The sequence below is a fragment of the Aedes aegypti genome, chromosome 2, assembly GCF_002204515.2.
Source record: "Aedes aegypti strain LVP_AGWG chromosome 2, AaegL5.0 Primary Assembly, whole genome shotgun sequence".
NCBI classification, from domain to species: domain Eukaryota; kingdom Metazoa; phylum Arthropoda; class Insecta; order Diptera; family Culicidae; genus Aedes; species Aedes aegypti.
The window spans coordinates 118319403-118337010 of NC_035108.1; the positions used below are offsets into that span (position 1 = coordinate 118319403).

The following is a 17608-nucleotide window of genomic DNA, read 5'->3' on the forward strand; positions in this document are numbered from 1 at the left end:
AAATAAGTAAATGGAGATACATATGGCCTATACACTCGAAAACGTATTTTTCTCTATGGAGAATCGCGGATAACTAATGATAATGGTCTGTTTTATTATTTAAAAAAAAGTATAAAAATCGACCAAAAGTTGTTCTTACAAAAACTATTTATTAAAAATTTCTCCATCATGAAACTTTGTCCCAAACTTCTGTTCCTCATCATGATTTTATAGTAAAAATTATCAATAATGAGATTTCTGTGTATTTTAAAATTTAAGTTTTACTTTTGAATATTTCATGGAATATTTTTTTACAGTGTATATTTTTTCTTATAGTCCAAATGGTTCGCTACAACTTCTCCATAGAACATTTTTCTTCAAAATCAACAGTTTCGGAACTGGAATTTTTCAAATATGCTAAAACATATAGGCCATTTTCAAAAGTTTGTCTTAAGTCAAAATGATCGAATTTTCTAGGGAAAACACTTGTTCTACTATACCGAAAAGATGTGCAAAATTTAGTGCAAATCGAAGATGGTCGAGTTCTATAACTGACCGATTTGTCAAGGAATTCGTCAAAATTTTAGTTTTTTGCAAGTTCCTTACCGGAAAGATAGATATTAGGTGAAATTTTTCGACAGAATATCAGTTTTTAAATTTTGAATTTCTGCTTGACAGTGAGTTCTTAAAATGTTTATAACTTACCATTTGAGCAACCCCGACCGAACTTAAAAACGTATACCCTGCACAAAAATATTTGTATCTCACTTTCGGCAGGGGCATAGAAAAATTTGATTTGTAGTTACAAAATTGAACATACATATTTGCACTAGAACTTTTAAAGAAAACCCTTTATGAATTGCGCTTAATCCTCACTATAGGCTTCTACGGAAATGCTTTTTCTTGAAAGCTTAAGTTCTTATTTTGTTCATCAATTATCCAAGAAATATTTTCTAAAATTCTCCCAAAAATTGTTTCAGAGATTTAATTAGCTTCAGCATGATTGAACTACAGGTGTTGCTACTCCAGTATCGCCAGATCAGCTGCACTTACACAAGGAACCAACCAGATGACTGCTTGGGACTTACAGACACCCTCAGTGTCCAGGAGAACATCCTGGTAGCGCTGCTGTCGTGGCGCCGGCCTACTGGGTGGATACGAGCCTCTGGTTGTTCGGGGCAGGTGGAGGCCCCTTCGTCAGCAATCCCAGCTCGTGCTAGCTGATAGGGCCTGAGCCTTCAGTAGGTCAAATTGCGAAGCCCGCAGTATCAGTTCTTGATACCTGCGGTGCAGCTGGGCGCGGGCTTAGTGGTCGACCCTGCCCGCCTTCAGCGGACAACGGGAGGTGAGGACCACCCGGGAAGCTGGCAATGCGCCAGCATGCTACCTTGGTGGACCCCCATAAGCGTGTCATCGATGTTCGTTGCTGCATGGCTACGCAGCTAACCTGGAGGATGCGATGTGCAATAGCCCCTCTCCGAAGCAATGCCTTCTTGGTGGTCCCGGAGAGACGAAGGGTTTGGCGGCAATGGAAATGGTTTAGTGGGTCGGGGGTGTAGTCCTGTTTACTGCTTGTACGTAGTAAATGGTCCCCAACCCCACACTCCCGGACCTCGGTCCGGAGTCTGTTGAGCAGATTATCCCCCCATTGCTTAGAAGGAAAAAAAAAAAAAAAAAAAGACACCCTCAGTGTACAAGTGTTGGTGATCTTCTATTTTTAGGCAACAATGGCGCCTGCCACGTCAGAATGTTGACCAATGAGAGGAAGGGGGAGTAATTGATGATGTGTTTGAATCTGGTCCACAATAGGCCTGATATACCCCTGCATCTTCGCCAGTGCATGCTTTTTTATGGCAGAGAGGCCTGCTGTTTGGTTAGCAGACTGCCTATGTATCAAGCGTAAGGAAAGGCGTGTTATAATGATAGAAGAGTAGGAGTGTAGGGAAACGGTTGTTTATATCCGTCTCGGGTTCTAGCAAATGCTATGAACGAATAGATCAACTGTAATAGATTATGAGTGGAAGATAGAAACAAGTGAAAGATACAACTTACTTTTATTTTGAAAACAACTTCTTTCTTCAATACAACAGAATTAAATAGTGATATAGACGATAAAGTACGATAAGGTTCTACACTACTTTTAGTAAAAATTTTCGTCTTTGAGTATTCTTCTTTTATCTTTGGACATTTTCCTCTTCCTCTGCCTTCAATTTAATAGCTCTGTGAAACTACGAAAGTTTCCTGACTAAATTTGATACTATCAGTTTTGTTTTACCAAAACATCCCACATTACAAAATCAACAACTACAACTTTGCATCACCGTACATGCCCAAACCTAACCTCACTCAAGTAAACGCGCAAAGTGACTGGCAGTGAAAATTTTGTGGAAACACAAACCGCCTCCGCTCGTCCAGGAAAACCACAGCACAGCAGACACCATATAAAACTCTTTTCCCATATCCACTCATCACTTCCGTCCGAGTGTGTGTTGTAGCACCTACCTACATACACCGCACACCACATGCATAGATAAAATGTAGCAAAACCAACCTTCTTCATACTCCACATACCTACTTCAGTTTGGTTAGTAGGACCCCATCGTAAACGTACCTTGCACAATACGAGAGTGCTCCAGAGCACGATACTTCTTCAAGTGTGGCAGGTCCAACCATCCAGGCAGGACGGAACGACACTCGTAAAAAATGCCAACACGAGTACTCTTCCCGACTAGCAGAATAAAATTATATCATTCGCTTCTTATGGCATTACGTCTTCACTGGGACAGAGCCTGCTTCTTAGCTTAGTATTCAATGAGCACTTCCATAGTAATTAACTGAGAGCTTTCTGCCAAAGTTGTAATAGCCTCAATGGTAGGGGTCCCAGGTACACACCTTCTTGTATTGGTTCGATTCCCGGTATTGACTTGTTTATTTATTTAATCAACATAAAAACCTTTTTTCATGTTTTCTTAAAGTAGACTTACAAACTCAAAAACTTTTACCCAAAAATGAGTAAAAATATTCAATTTTACCCTAATTTATTTTTCACCCAAAACGGCATTTGTAACAAAATATTTAACAATTTCGTATGCTGTAGTGCAAATATTCTGCATCTATGACAACCGTTGTCACAAAAACGAACGCAACTAATTATCACATCAAGTTATAATTCTAATAGTTCCAGCTAGTCGGGCGTCTACCTGCCTGCCCTCGCATGGTGTCGTCATCGTTGAGGACGGGACATGATGACGTAGGGGAAATACTTTGTATGCATCTGGCACCATCACCCCCAACTTACACAGGATTGGGCGGGAATTTGTGTTTTGGTTCGTTAGGCGCTGCACGGCGCTAGATATTCGAGGGATAATTAATTTCAAATAAGGCTGCGCGACCTTCTCCATGGCTGTGCGACCTTCTCCATGGCTGTTTTATGGCTTGCTCAACATAGTGGTGGAAAGGGTGAGCATAATTTTGGTTTGAATCCTTCGGCTGGAAGGATTACGAAATTGCTCTTGAATAATATCGATTAGTCTGCTTTGATTGGTGGTTATCGGGAAGGTTTAATACTGATTGGTTTATGCGTGCCTTCAATTTTCATAGCAAGTTTTTGTGCTTTTTCGCAGTTAGTTAGTATTAATATGTTTTCCTTTTTTAATGCCGGTAGTGGTTTCTTTTTTTGTTTTTTTTTTTTTAATTTTAGATGATTTCCGAAAGGGCTTTTTTTTTGTTTATTGTTAGAATAGTCTTCAAAAAGATTTTTTAAAACTTGACAGCTGATAACGAAAACATAACTATCAACATATTTTTTTCTGAGTCAAGTTATTAGTATAAAATTTGGTTCAGATCTGACAGCTATTGAAATATATATTTGACAATATCAGAATTTCGTTAGTGCTAATCAAAAGCTAGTCCTTCAGTCCAATGGCAGTCAAATATTGGACTTCAATTATTACATGCTTTACAGACGGAAATATTTGAAGCCAACATTATGCGTAAATAACGTTGAAGTTACTGCATCACTGATGCATATGGTCTTATCTACCGATAGAACCGAATCCACGCGGTTCAAGATTTTTGACACTAGAGCGGGCCAGAATACCTGGGCAGTATACGGAAGCGTGCCCGCTCAAATGTCATAATTCTTGGACCGAGTGAGTTTTGCAACAGAGTCATCATCTCTTTACTGCTATCTCAACGTGTCGCTGGTTCTAAAAAGTAAACAACCATACAAAATTACGACCAAAAAATGGTGAAGGCGTAATCTATTTTCTCGGAAACATTCATTTTGGGAATTTAGCAGAATTTTCAGATTGAATTGGCAACAGCGCGTAGTAAATAACTGCTTGCAAATATCTTTCAAGCATAAATGCCTGTAGTTTTGCGAATAATAATTTTCAATTCCAAGTTAACCCTTATAACTGGTCCTGGACTTGGTTGGCGGCTATTCAATTTTACTCTGATTTGACAGCCACTCTTCACCCTTGGAGATCAGTTCATGGATGGATTAGTCAATTTGTCGGTTTTTCCGTTCTTCACTCCCTTCAAAAGATAATCATCTTCATTCGACGGCTAGAAAACATGTGTTTTTTAGCTTTCAATAAATGGTGTCAAGGTTCATCTAAAAATGTAAGGAGCATTGTATCCAAAATATGCGATTGTTGGTAAACTCGATAGTAAGTATCCATTTTTTTGATCTAGGCAGAACAATTTCTTATTGATTGTTTCCTTGATGTTTCACCCATAAAAGCAATTCCCAGCTAATGAGTTCATTTTGGCGAAAATATCTCCTTTAGTTGTCATCATTTTCGAAGATACCAAAATTTTCATCACTGGACTTCAATATGGGCGAATAACATATTTGCCGACTAGCGCCATCATGAGAAAGACTTCCGAACTAAGAAGTTTTTAGGCGAATAGCTTTCTTTGGATTTAATCAGTAGACAATCACAAGTTCAAAAGCAGTAACGTTTGACTAAAATGGATTTATTGACGATTTTTTATAAATGACGTAACTATACTTATTCAAGGAATAGCTCCATAGTATCTTCAAGTTGTAGATATTAACGAGATGAACAAGTTTGCTGAAGACAGTTTTTGTGTAGGGCTATGAGATTTTGAGATAAATAGTTTTGAATTTGTCGTCGAAAATTACCTTTTAGATAAACCGTTATAACTTATAAACTCGTGATTTGAAAAAATATTCAAAATATGTTTTAATTTAAGTTATATCTGATGATCTGTGCAAATTTAATTCAAATCGGTCCATAAATAACTGAGATCTAGCTTACCAAAGTTGTTTTTTTTTGTGTGGAAAATCGAAAAATATATATTTTGTCTAACACTGTATAAGCGAATAAAATGTGTGCACAGTAGTGCCAGTTAGGTGATTTCTGAAGTAATAAATTTCCTGGCGAATAAGGCTCATTTAGTTCGTCACCTTGTCAAAGACACTAACTTTACACCCAATCCTCACCATGTCCTTCCTTCCAAAAATTTTGACCATTAATCTCGAGGTGCTTAATTTTGGTACAACAAAGTGAAAGATTTGTAAATAATACAAAAAATGGATTTCGGCTCCGTAAAGCGTTAAACGCGATTGAGCCTCAAATAAATGAACTTGCGAAAAAAGACACTAACTTTGTATCCAATCACTGGATTGAGATATAAGCAAATATGTAATATGTTTGTCTACAAGCGCCACCTTGGGAGAGTTTTGCAAACTACTATGTTTCTGGGCGAATAGATCCCATTTGAACACTTTTGTCGAAGACACCAATTTCGTATCTCATCGCTGGACTGAGATATAAAAAAAAAACAAAATCTTTGCCCTCTAGCGCCATCTTGTGAGTGTTTTTCGAACTAAAGAAGTTTTATGCCAATAGTTCTCATTCAGTTGTTCATAAGTTTTCGGGCAAATAGATCTCTTTCAGTTGAACATATTTGTCGAAGACACCAATGTTGTATGTCATCACTGAACTGAGATATAAACAATCAAAATGTTCGACCATTAGCGCCATCTTTTGAGTGTTTTTCGAACTAATAAGGTTTTAGGCCAATAGGTCTCATATAGTTGATCAACTTTATCGAAGAAACCAATTTTGTATCTCATACCTGGACTAAGATATAAGCAAATAAGATTTTGGCTCACTAGCGCCATATTGGGAGTGTTTTCCGAATTTATAAGGTTCTTTGCGAATAGGTCTCATTTAGTTGTTCAACTTTGTCGAAGACACCAATTTTGTATCTCATCGCTGAGATACAAGCAAATAAAATCTCTGCTCACTTGCGCCATCTTGAGAGTGTTTTTCGAACTAATATAGTTTTAGGTGGATAGACCTCATTTATTTGATGAACTTTGTCAAAGACACCAATTTTGTATCTCATCGCTGGACTGAGATATAAACGAAGCAAATATTTGTACGCCGGAAAGTTGTTTCATATGTTGTTTATATATGCGACGTTTGTTTGCGTCTGTGCGCCACCTGGTGAGTTAATTCTGAATTAAAATAGTTATCAAGTGGGCTGGGCGTTCGGGGCTTCTGTCCTATTGTAAGGACGCTGGGCGGGTATGGGTTAAGATCATCTTCTATAATCACGGATTCAAATTTTACTTCACATTTACTTCACATATTGGTATTGGTCCCTTGCTTCAACAATGAAATTAGTTAAAGTTTCAAGAGCATTGTCAATATCAAGTTTTTTTTTTTGTAGAGAAATGTTAACATCAAGATTATTATCGATGTATGTTTCATATATATTCCAGTAGGCTCGAAAATAATTGAAAGTGGAGCTGATAGGATTGATAAACACTTCATGAGATATTTGAAATGTAACAGGGACATTATCAGAATCAAAATCAGCGTGAGTAACCAGTTGGCTATAAAGGTAGCTAGAGTCGGAGCCACGAAATTAGATACTTGCCAAAACAGATATGTTTATTTAAGTCGAGTGCCGAATGGAAACAACATTACCAAGAATCCTTGACAGCCGGAACCGTCGCCACACCGATGACGTGTAAATGTAGCACTGCTACATCTTGTAAAAGCAAGCTATGCATACCAAACAGAATCTAATAATTGCCAGAAATTACCTGTCATCATCGCAGGGGGCGTTCGCATGGCGCACAGTGGCCCAGATCTAAAAAAAATGGCAACAACAACGCATTCTCCCAAGTTTCACATGTTTCGATCATGACAACTGTTGAGCAACATGTTTTAGGGAAGCAGCTCCTTTTGTGGACACTGTCAAAAATTTTTGCTTGTACAGGAAACTCAATCAACAAAATTACCGTCAACATTTTTTTTTTCAAAAACAGATTTTTAGACAAACTTAAGCAAGAAGTTTCTTCTCTAATCGATTTCTTAGACTTGAAATAGCATTTGAGCAAGATATTTCGCGAAGAGCGATTTTCACGATATGAAGAAGCCGTCTTTATAATTTGACATACCTACAATCAGGGATTGAATTATGAGAAAATTGAAACAATCATGATCTGTAGCACATCATGAGAGTCCGTTTATCATCTTCTGCAACAGCTTTCTCTTGATTATAACAGTGCAGTACAGAATCTCGTGGATAGTTTTTAAATATATATCAAAAACATTATCATTGGTTAGCGATTTGTATAAAAAGCGCCATAGTAGATGTAAATTTGGCTTAGATATTGATGAAAGGGAAAGTGTACAACGGAAAGCTCTCATTATTAGATAGGTCGTGTAGAAAAGTTCGACGAGTATCAGTTGAATTTTGAAAGAAAAATTCGATTTATTGTCCTATCTGATATTGTAGATGAATGCCCGACTGTGTTTTTCTACTTACAAATGTTTTGGAAATTGGGTTTTACCAGCTTTTTAGAAAACCGAACTTCTGTGAGTCTTTGGCGACTGCGTGTCTGTCCGCACTACCGAGCTTTTGAACTTGTTGATGATATCATTTCGGTGTTGGGTATGCGTGCCAAATAAAAGCGATGACCGCCCGAGCAGCAACAGTATAGTGGTACAAAAATGGAAAATTATCTGCTCGGGATCTCTGCGGGTGCCTATTTTGGCACTTTGATAACAATCGTTTGGCTGTCAGAGACGAATGCCGAGAATGAATAATGCCCGGTCAGGTAACGGCGCTTGAAGTCGTCCCGGTGGGTGGGTCTTTGACGTTAGAATAGTGACCGACAACGGGATTTTCAAGCTTTGTGACGAAAGCAATCAATCATTGCGTTGACATCGCTTTCTTCGAAATAGTGCTGTGGTAGTTTTTTTGGAACAAGAGCACCCAGGACACGTGTCGTTGGTATTGATGGTGGTTTTTGGTGTACACAATGGTGAATGATTGGTTACAAATCAAAAATATTTATCTTGATAATTTTTCTTGTTTAACATCGTTAATAGGGTCCTAAAGCCCTGTCTCAATTTTATTACCAAACGCTTAAGTTTAGGGCAGAAACACATTTTTTTTTGATTTTTGAGATTTTGTCACATCCCTTGGTTTAAACTCGAATTTTGGGTATATTTTGTTTTCCGTGTCCCTTCCGAAATGTCAGATAGGAACAACCCCAGTGTTAAAACTATATGCCCTGTGGCATTTTTGTCGAAAAAGTGAATGTCAAACAAGATCACAAGTGTCAAGGTTGATATTTGGAACTATTTTTAAAATTGAAGTTAAAAATGATATAGCCGTTATTTGAGCGGGAAAACTTGCTAAAGTAGTTGCAATAACATGCTCTTTCGTATTATTGAATAAAAACGCGAATTCATTAAACATTTTAGGACTCAATTATGCATTGAGTATAAGTTGTTAATTTAGAATACAGTCGAACTTAACATATGTACTTTTAGATGTATTACTACTCGTAGGCGCATTTGAATTGTTTATTTACTTTCTTGTTTTACATAGGAGATGTGATATGATTGAAAGGTGGAAGTAACGCAAATACAAACACCTGAACTATAAACGTAACGCAACAATTCTGCATTGTTAAAAAGAAAGCAATTCTCTTAAGATTGTTTAAGAAATCGTAAAATGTAGGAATAGCAATGTATCTGAGGAAGTTGATCACAAAATTACTTCTTGTTTTGTAGAAGTAATTTTGAGATCAACTTCCTCAGATATATTGCTATTCAACAATTCATTTTTTTATAACTTTTTCATTAGACTCTTGTGAGTTTTCGTGTAGCATTTCTTCAATAGATAAATAGATTTTTTAGACAAAATACTCCATAATCATCCCAGGGACTTCTTGGTTATTTTGTTCAGATATTTTTCCTCATATAATATCATCAGTTATTTCTCGAACTATCTTTTCAATAAAATGAATGAACCATGCTTCCACATATTTTTTTTTTGATTTCATGAGACATAAAACTCATATAAACGAAACTCTTTAAATTTTAAATCACTTTGAATTTTTTTTTTTTAATAATAAATAATTGTGTATAAAAATGTTTTTTACAATGTCTAGCTAGATTCAGCACATTGCTTCAGAATAAACTTAGATTTGAGGCATATATTGATTAGTATTGTTGGTTCATACCTAGTGTTGTTGATAAATGCAACAGCATTCCAAGTATCTCTGCAATAAGCTCATCAGAAAGTTTCTCACGATGTTAGCACAAAACATTATGGTATGTCTTTGGCTATGACACATGAACAGTAATGCGAAACTTTTCACCATTTTTTCAGCATAAATATTCGAACGACGTGTATAACTCCATCGAAAAAAAAAACTTATTTATTTCATCGCCTTTGTCGTACGTCCTCGTTAAGGCTCGCTAATGAATATATTATTATGTGCTTTTTCCACCCGCTGCTGTCTCGCCATCATGGCGTTTCTGTCGGCAGGAAAAAAAACTGTACAATTGGGGGTTTCACTTATGCGGTACCTCACACGTCACCACAATCTGTGTGTGAGATCCCGATCAGATGGAAGAAATATGATTATAACAGAATGAGTGTGCTTGATATGTTTTTTTTTATATTAGCAGTTGTTCGGTACATGTTAGTTAAAGTAGTAGTTAAAGTAACAATTAGTGTAGCAAAATCTGCACAAAATTAAATAAAAATGCACAAATCCTATTATAATTATACAGCCATTCCATGAAAACCCGATCTAGTGGGTCACCGAAATCTGTGAAAATTTGCTATTTTGTTTCTGATCCGAAATAAGGATACACGTATTTTTGGATTTTTTTATTAGAGTAACCATTTTCGAAATAGGGTGAGCAAAAAATCGCGACTTTGCAGAATTTTTATTTTCTTAAATCATAACTTTTGAACAGCTTAACCGATTTCCAATCCTTTTTTATGGAGCTTAAGATTTCAACTTTTCAGAAAGAATATAAAACTCTGAAAAAAAAAATAAAAATAAAATAATAATAATAAATTTATAGTTTTTTATATATTTACATGTAATTTTTTTATATCTATTTTGAAAAGTTGAAAACTTAAGCTTGAAAATCGGATGAGCTATTAAAAAAATCTAATGCACTGAGACCTACAGTGGGTGCCAATGAAAAAGGACTGATTTTTTATTTAAAAAAAAAATGTATCTCAAAAACATCGCTGAAAATTTGACAGTAAACGTAAAATTTTCTGAACTTACAAGAAAAAATAAGAAGAAGAATAGTCAATTTTGTCCCGAGGACTTCAAAACACTAAAAAACGGAAATTTTTTATATTTGTTTTCATGTAAAAAACAATGTTTGTGAAATTCTATATTTTTCTTGATAAGTCAAAATTATTAGTTTTCGTTTAATAAATTGGAAAATCGGTCAAGCGGTTCAAAAGTTATGGTTTAAAAAAAAAATTGGCAAGGTCGTGATTTTTCTGGTCATCCTGTTTCGGAAATGGTCACCCTAATCAAAAAATCCAAAACAATGCCAAATTTATGACAAATGTTAATATAAATCCATTCAAAAAAAAATACTAATAAGAAAGTCACCTTGATAGCAAAATTATATTTACTTATGTTACTTTTAACTGCTGTTGATGTGAATGTCTTATTTTCTTGTCATGTGATTCTGATCGAGACGATCCAACGAAAGGGTTGCGACCCAAAACGGGGGAGGAGGGGGGTTGGTCACACGCCACGGGTATTGCGGCTCGCCGTTTCGACATAAATTATTTTCACTTAGCCCCAGCAGTCTCTCGAGGGATTTAATTTCATTTCCATGTGGAGCCGTTGTGCGCGGTCATTCCGTTTTATGGCTTTCCCCATTGCGATCATTATGGGTAATTAGAACTCGGAAAAAGGATTTTTTTCCCTCTCGTCTTGTTATGATCAGTCACGCATTATCGCAGTGGTTTCCAACCGTTTTGAAGCTGCGACCTGCTTTGAAGTTGGCCCCCTTAAATGGTTGATCTCGGAATAAAAGTATATGGAATCCTTCTAAAAATTTCAGTCAGGATATCCAATTAAAAAAAAATATATAAAAAAAATTCATGTATGTAGTTGAAAAACCAGCGATTTATCAAAGATATTCCCGGGAATACTAAAGTCATTTCTTCGAAATTAAAAAAAAAACCTTCAGCTATCACCCAAAGTCGCACAAAAAGCCTTGAAGAGTTCGCCAAAAATTATCCAAAACAGAGTGTTCATCCCGAAACAACCCGAGACAAAAATCGCGGAACTCAATTTTTTTGGGATTTTCCGTTTTTCGGAATATAATTTCTTATCTCTCATTCCGGAATGCACGTAAAATTGAATTATAATTACATAATTTCAATTCAAAAAAAGACGTACGTATTAGTTAAGACTTGAGCTTCATTCGACAGGTTCAGGGATAAAAGGGTTTTGTGGGCTTCGTGGCCGTGCGGTTAGTGTCCCCAAGCAATGAGCCGCATCGAGTCAAGGGGTGTGGGTTCGATTCCCGCTTCAGTCCGGAAAACTTTTCATCAGAAATGTATTTTGACTGTGCCACTGGTCGTTGCATGCTAGTCCGTTGTCTAGGACAAAAGGTCGAAATGACATAAGGTTGAAAGGACAAAAGGTCATTTCGCATAAGGTTGAAAATGATTTGTTCACAGGGATTTTTTTCCTTTTTTGAAAATTTTTTTTTACCTTTTGTCCCTTGGTTTTTGATCTTCAACCTTTTATCCTTTCGACCTTTCGTTCTTTCGACCTTTTGTCCTTTCGATTTTATATCTTTCGACTTTTGGAAAATTGGAATTGTTTTTTTTTTCATAGGGGCTGCCTGAATAGCCATCACGCCCCGCTAGGGGTCCGCGAATAACCGGTTGGGAAGCCCTGAATTATCGTGACGTTGTGTAAATGTGTTTGCAAACTTGTGTGTAATGCAATTTCATGATTGCTTTTCCAATTGAGGGATAATTTTCTTTGATGTATGTGAGGTTCTGGTCAGGACAAAAATATACGATAGACTTCGAATCATATTATGTGATTTATGATATTTGATTTTAATCATTTTTTTTGTTTTTATCTCTTTACAGGTACGATACGTTCCTTTCCACCTATTGCTTCCAATTTGCTTGCATGCTCCTACAGGTAACATCAACAACAGTTAAATTTTCAAATGAAACATTTATATCTACATTTTCATATAATTAAATGACCATACATCCAAATATTTCCAACATCGTTTTCCTCTTAAAATTAACGCTCCAAAGAAATTCAATTATTTGCAATGTTTATAATTACATTTCAGCCACTCGTTTATTATCGTTATCCAGCTAGCCAGATATTCGTTGCGTTCCATACCAGTTTCCAGAAACAGACTCTAAAAACGGTGCGTAGTACCGTTCTGGTGCAATTTATGAGTCAGTATATACTTTGAGCTGGAATAAAACGAATCATTTAGGAAGTCACAGAGGAAATCATGTCATTTAGCAATGTATTTTATGGCTTTATATTATGCATGAATTAATCCAAAAAGACCGCGATGTGATATGTTGCGTGATTGACGACAGAAAAAATGTCACAGCGCATCACAAGCTGGAACCAAAGTTTTATAAGATACAAAATTTAGTGATCTTCTATCAATTTCATTCTACGACTTATAGCATTTATTGATTATTTTATCTACCGAACATGCATGAAAAAACTTCAGCTTTCCTACGAGACCTGATTCAATGTAAATTACACGCAGGGATTGAATGCTGAGAAAATTGAGAGTATCTCTCACTTATCACTCTCTGTAACAATCATGATCCGCAGCACATCATGAGAGTCTGTTTATTATCTGCTACAGCTCTGATCAGATCGGGACATGAAAAAAATCATCAAAACAAGCTCCAAATATGGGGAAAAGTAATTGTTATAGTATGTTCAAGGATTGTTTATCGTGTCAGTGAAATAAAATGCCAACCTCCAATGGTAAATATGCGAGAGAAATGGGTTTTATCATTGCTCTCTCTTTGGGGCTCTCGTTTGTTGTCTTTATTTATCATGCTTGTTACAACTTGCGAAACATTGCCGATCATAGACCGAAACAGATGTGATGCTTTTTTTCGATTGCTTCGATCGTGCTTCAAAATCAAATGAGAGCGAGCTCTGCAATGCCTGATTTCACGATTTAATATTCAGTTAATTGAGTTTTTCAAGATATATGCAACTTGTATGTATATATGTAATTTGTCTATTACACATTTTCAACAATTCTCTACAGTTTAAACAAAACAAAATTCTAACATCCCATGCTCTATTTCATAGGCAATGGATTCTGCGATTCGAAATTAACCAAATTGTGATATTTCTGTGCTTGGTACAAAAGAAAATAATGCCTTATGTTATCTAATACCGACCATTCTGTCTTGAATTTACGAATTTCTTGAATAACGAAATTAAAAATTACGAATGCAATTATTTACGGTAAGGGTTATTCGCTCTCAATTTCATGAAATTTTGAGACATCGTGTATCTTTAAAGTAACTTTAAATTATTCTTAATTTCATTTCCTTTCGCAATGATTGAAGGCTTACAAAAGCTTTCTCTGTCCAAACATGAAGTCAGCACGGTACCATTAAAAACGAAAACCCGTTAGTCAGCCCTATTTTAGGGCCTGCTCTTGCTACGTTTGCAAACATGGTCGCCAACCAACACAACGCTCCACCATCGCTATGAAGGGAGCCGATGGAAAACCCTTCCGTTGAGCCTAATGAGATCATGAATTATCTGATAAAGCTCGACCGAGTGACTACCCGGATGGAAAATATTATACAAAAACAGTGTAGCGTAATGTTCCACTACTATTCTGTATGGTAAATGAGATTTTTACTCTGTAACGCATGGGTTGTTAAGTGTCGTAACAATACAAATAATGATATTTTCTCACAATACGATATATGGTCTTATAGAGATAACAAAATTGAGCAGATTGCTACAAAAACAAAGATTTTTCATGATTTTCAAATAGTTACACACGGGCGTGTTGTTATGAATGACAATTTGTGTATTGTTCTTCAATACACAACTCAAACAACTCTCAAAACTTATCGGAAATTCGTGCAGACAGCAGCAAATGAATTTGGATTCCTAAAAAAATAGAGATCTAAAACATTATTGCATTCGTTTTTTTAAATCGTAGTTAAAGTCACATACATATTATTAGTATATTCAGCAAACTTTTTTTTACCTGCTTAACATTTTGCACCCAATATATCTTGCTTTCTGAGCTTGTATTGTCAAATTAGCGACACGAAAAAAAAAACAACAACAGTTGTTTTGCACAAAAAGGAATTTAGCTAAAATTGATGTGAAATCATGAAAACAATACAGTGTTCTGTTATATTATATTTTATTGGTTTTGAATTGTATCCAAAAACAACAATATTGTTTCTTCGAAATTTAACTACAATATGTTCTATTGTAATGGTTTATTCCATTTACTTAATGCTACTTTTTTACCCGGGTTGGCAGTTGCTGCAGTTTGTCAGCCTGTTTGAGAACATGTCCGTCGTTGAAATTGCGAAATGGAATTTCGGTGTCGCGTCCTTTCGGATGGTGCGTTAGTCGTTCGGTGATGCGAAACCATGAGCTGTGGAATGAATGTTACACAGACGATGATGATAAAACGGTGATACGTTTTGAGTTGTTGAGTTCGTTTGTGATTACTCTGTTGATCGGTATCATTTTGCGAATCTGCTCATATCATTTACATAATATTATGATGTGTAACCTAGAAGCTCCCCATAATGGACAGAAAAATCACAAAGATATGGCAGTAATCCCTTGGGCAGTTTTCTCTTTTCGTTCTCTTTTCAATAGCATCATCAGCATTCCTAGGGCTTAGAATCTGAACAAACGAAATACCTGGTCGGATAATACATCATCCTAACCATTTGCGTTGACGCTACAGAGTGCTTCAATGCAACATGCTCGACCTCAGGCACTACCTTCATTCAAATTGATCCTAGGCGTCACATGCCCATATGTTCTTCCTCTTCCTCACATAACGTTTCCTTTCGGATTGATCCTACTTCTCTGTTTATTTTGTTATGAGCAATTCCGACCCGAGATCTTTCTGTACCAATTGACTAGTTTTTGTATGGAATTGTGTGGCAAATGCGAAGATACCGTCGTTGGGGGTGAGAATGGATCAAAAAAGGATATGTACGATTTGTTTATTGAATAACTATCGCAATTAAACTCCAATAAACTTCAAATTTGGTGTGTATGTACTTTTATGGTTCATTAACAAGTGTTAAAAAAAAAATTGAAGAAAAATATTGATTCACAGCGGCACCACAAGTAAATGAAAAATGATCCAATATCACCCCATAGAAGGGGTGACATTGGGTCACTGTAATTGAAATAACTTGTTTATTAGAATATAATTGTAAAACCATTCACAACTGAAAAATATTGATGAAATACGATGCAAACAAGACGAAAAGATATCTAAGATGTATCAAAAGTATGATAAACCCACTTAAAAGAACGATTATACCAAAAAATTGAAGAGCTATGAGAAAAGATATGTGAACCCAACATTTATCGTCAAGTTTACACAAATTTTCTTGTTTTTCCCTCAAATTGTCTTCAAAGTCTCATCCCCATTGCCATAAAGCCTTTTCAGTTTCCTCAAAGGTGTACTGAAACAGTGATCATTTTAAACCTTCGCAAATAGTTTAATTTCGGTGCGACATTCCAAGATCAATACATTTCAGGCAGATCCCAGTAATCCCAGTATCCCAGTTATAATCCCAGTATTCCAGCGATCCAACTTATTTGTACTTCCGTGAGATGTTTCTATAATATGAAAACACTGATAAATAATTAAATTTCAAAAAAAAAAAATCCATTTGATAAAATTTTACGATGTTGCTGGTTTGAGAAGTTATTAAAATGCGTTGCATTGTTATTCAATGCAAGGAATACTCAAGTAGACTTGTTTGATGTTTCAGAGATGCTGTATATAGTAAGAATAAACACATCTTAATGAAAAATGAGAACACCCGGCACCGTAAAATGTAAAAATAAGTGGACTTGCAATTTCATTTACTATCGTTTTTGCTTGACCCAATCTCACCCCCATTTTTGATGTTTTAGACATCGTACCGAAAAAATGAAATTTTTGTGGATAAATCAAATAGATTCCGGAAAAAACGTATGCAAAGACTTTCACCTCCTTCTAATAAAACGATAGAGGTTAAAGTAAATGCGTGATACTTTGCACAGGAGAAATTTAATATTGTAAATTTTATCTAGAGCGTTATATTATATTGGTCTTCCTGTTGATATTTGGACTTTAACTGTATGAATTTCCAGCAATCGTGCTGCTGTATCAATTGGTTACGGTACAATTGGTTTGGGCTTGCAGAGATTACAACGGAATTGCCAGGATGATATATAACAAATATTCTTGCACGAATTGAAAACATCTCTGAAGTTATGTTTGTAGCTTCTTCTTCTTTCTGGCATTACGTCCCAACTGGGACAAAGCCTGCTTCTCAGATTAGTGTTCTTATTAGCACTTTCACAGTTATTAACTGAGAGCTTTCTTTGCCGATTGACCATTTTTGCATGTGTATATCGTGTGGCAGGTACGAAGATACTCTATGCCCTGGGAATCGAGAAAATTTCCTTTACGAAAAGATCCTCGACCAGCGGGATTCGAACCCACGACCCTCAGCATGGTCATGCTGAATAGCTGCGCGTTTACCGCTACGGCTATCTGGGCCCCTGTAGCTATGATAAGCGGAATCCACAAAACAATATCTGGACAAGTTTTTGCACAAGAAAATCCTTGGAAAATTACAAATGAAATCTCTGGATAATTTATTGGTTTCATCAACGGAATTGGGTTTCAATGCTAGTAATGCACCCCTTAGTTGAAATTAATTATCGACGCTTTTCCGGAATGATATATCAGACGCATATACGTTTTGTGAAGTCTAACAACAAGTTCAATGTCTTTACTTCATAGTATGTCCATGAAACATACAAAATCATTTTATTTTTCCAGCGAAATATGCATTTGAAAACTGTTGTCCGAATGCTTATTATGGACCCTCCCGATGTCCATAATACGAATGTTTACAAATGACGGATTTCACACCAACTCGACAAAGGGGTTGGCAGCACCCCTTCAGAATTCAATGAAACTTTCTAGGTGTGAAGACTATGTGAAACTAAGATACTTTACATACTTTGTTTTTTTCAAAATCGATCTAGACTAAC

The 17608-nt window shown here is 36.0% G+C and overlaps 2 protein-coding genes across 9 annotated transcripts in view; both read left to right on the forward strand.

The window, feature by feature from the left end:
* Nucleotides 1–17608, forward strand: part of LOC5564467 (neurocalcin homolog) — a 497420-nt gene that overhangs the window by 193351 nt on the left and 286461 nt on the right. The gene's annotated exons all lie outside the window — the stretch shown is intronic.
* The window catches only part of LOC5564460 (neuronal calcium sensor 2), a 403811-nt gene that overhangs the window by 176798 nt on the left and 209405 nt on the right, over nt 1–17608 (forward strand). For 2 of the 8 annotated variants that reach the window (XM_021842108.1, XM_021842109.1), the window contains exon 3: nt 12421–12475. The exons of the other annotated variants lie outside the window; for them this stretch is intronic. In XM_021842108.1, coding sequence (XP_021697800.1) covers nt 12464–12475 — 12 coding nt within the window. In that variant the 5' untranslated portion in view covers nt 12421–12463. The remainder of the gene's footprint in view (nt 1–12420; nt 12476–17608) is intronic. 8 annotated transcript variants of the gene reach the window in all.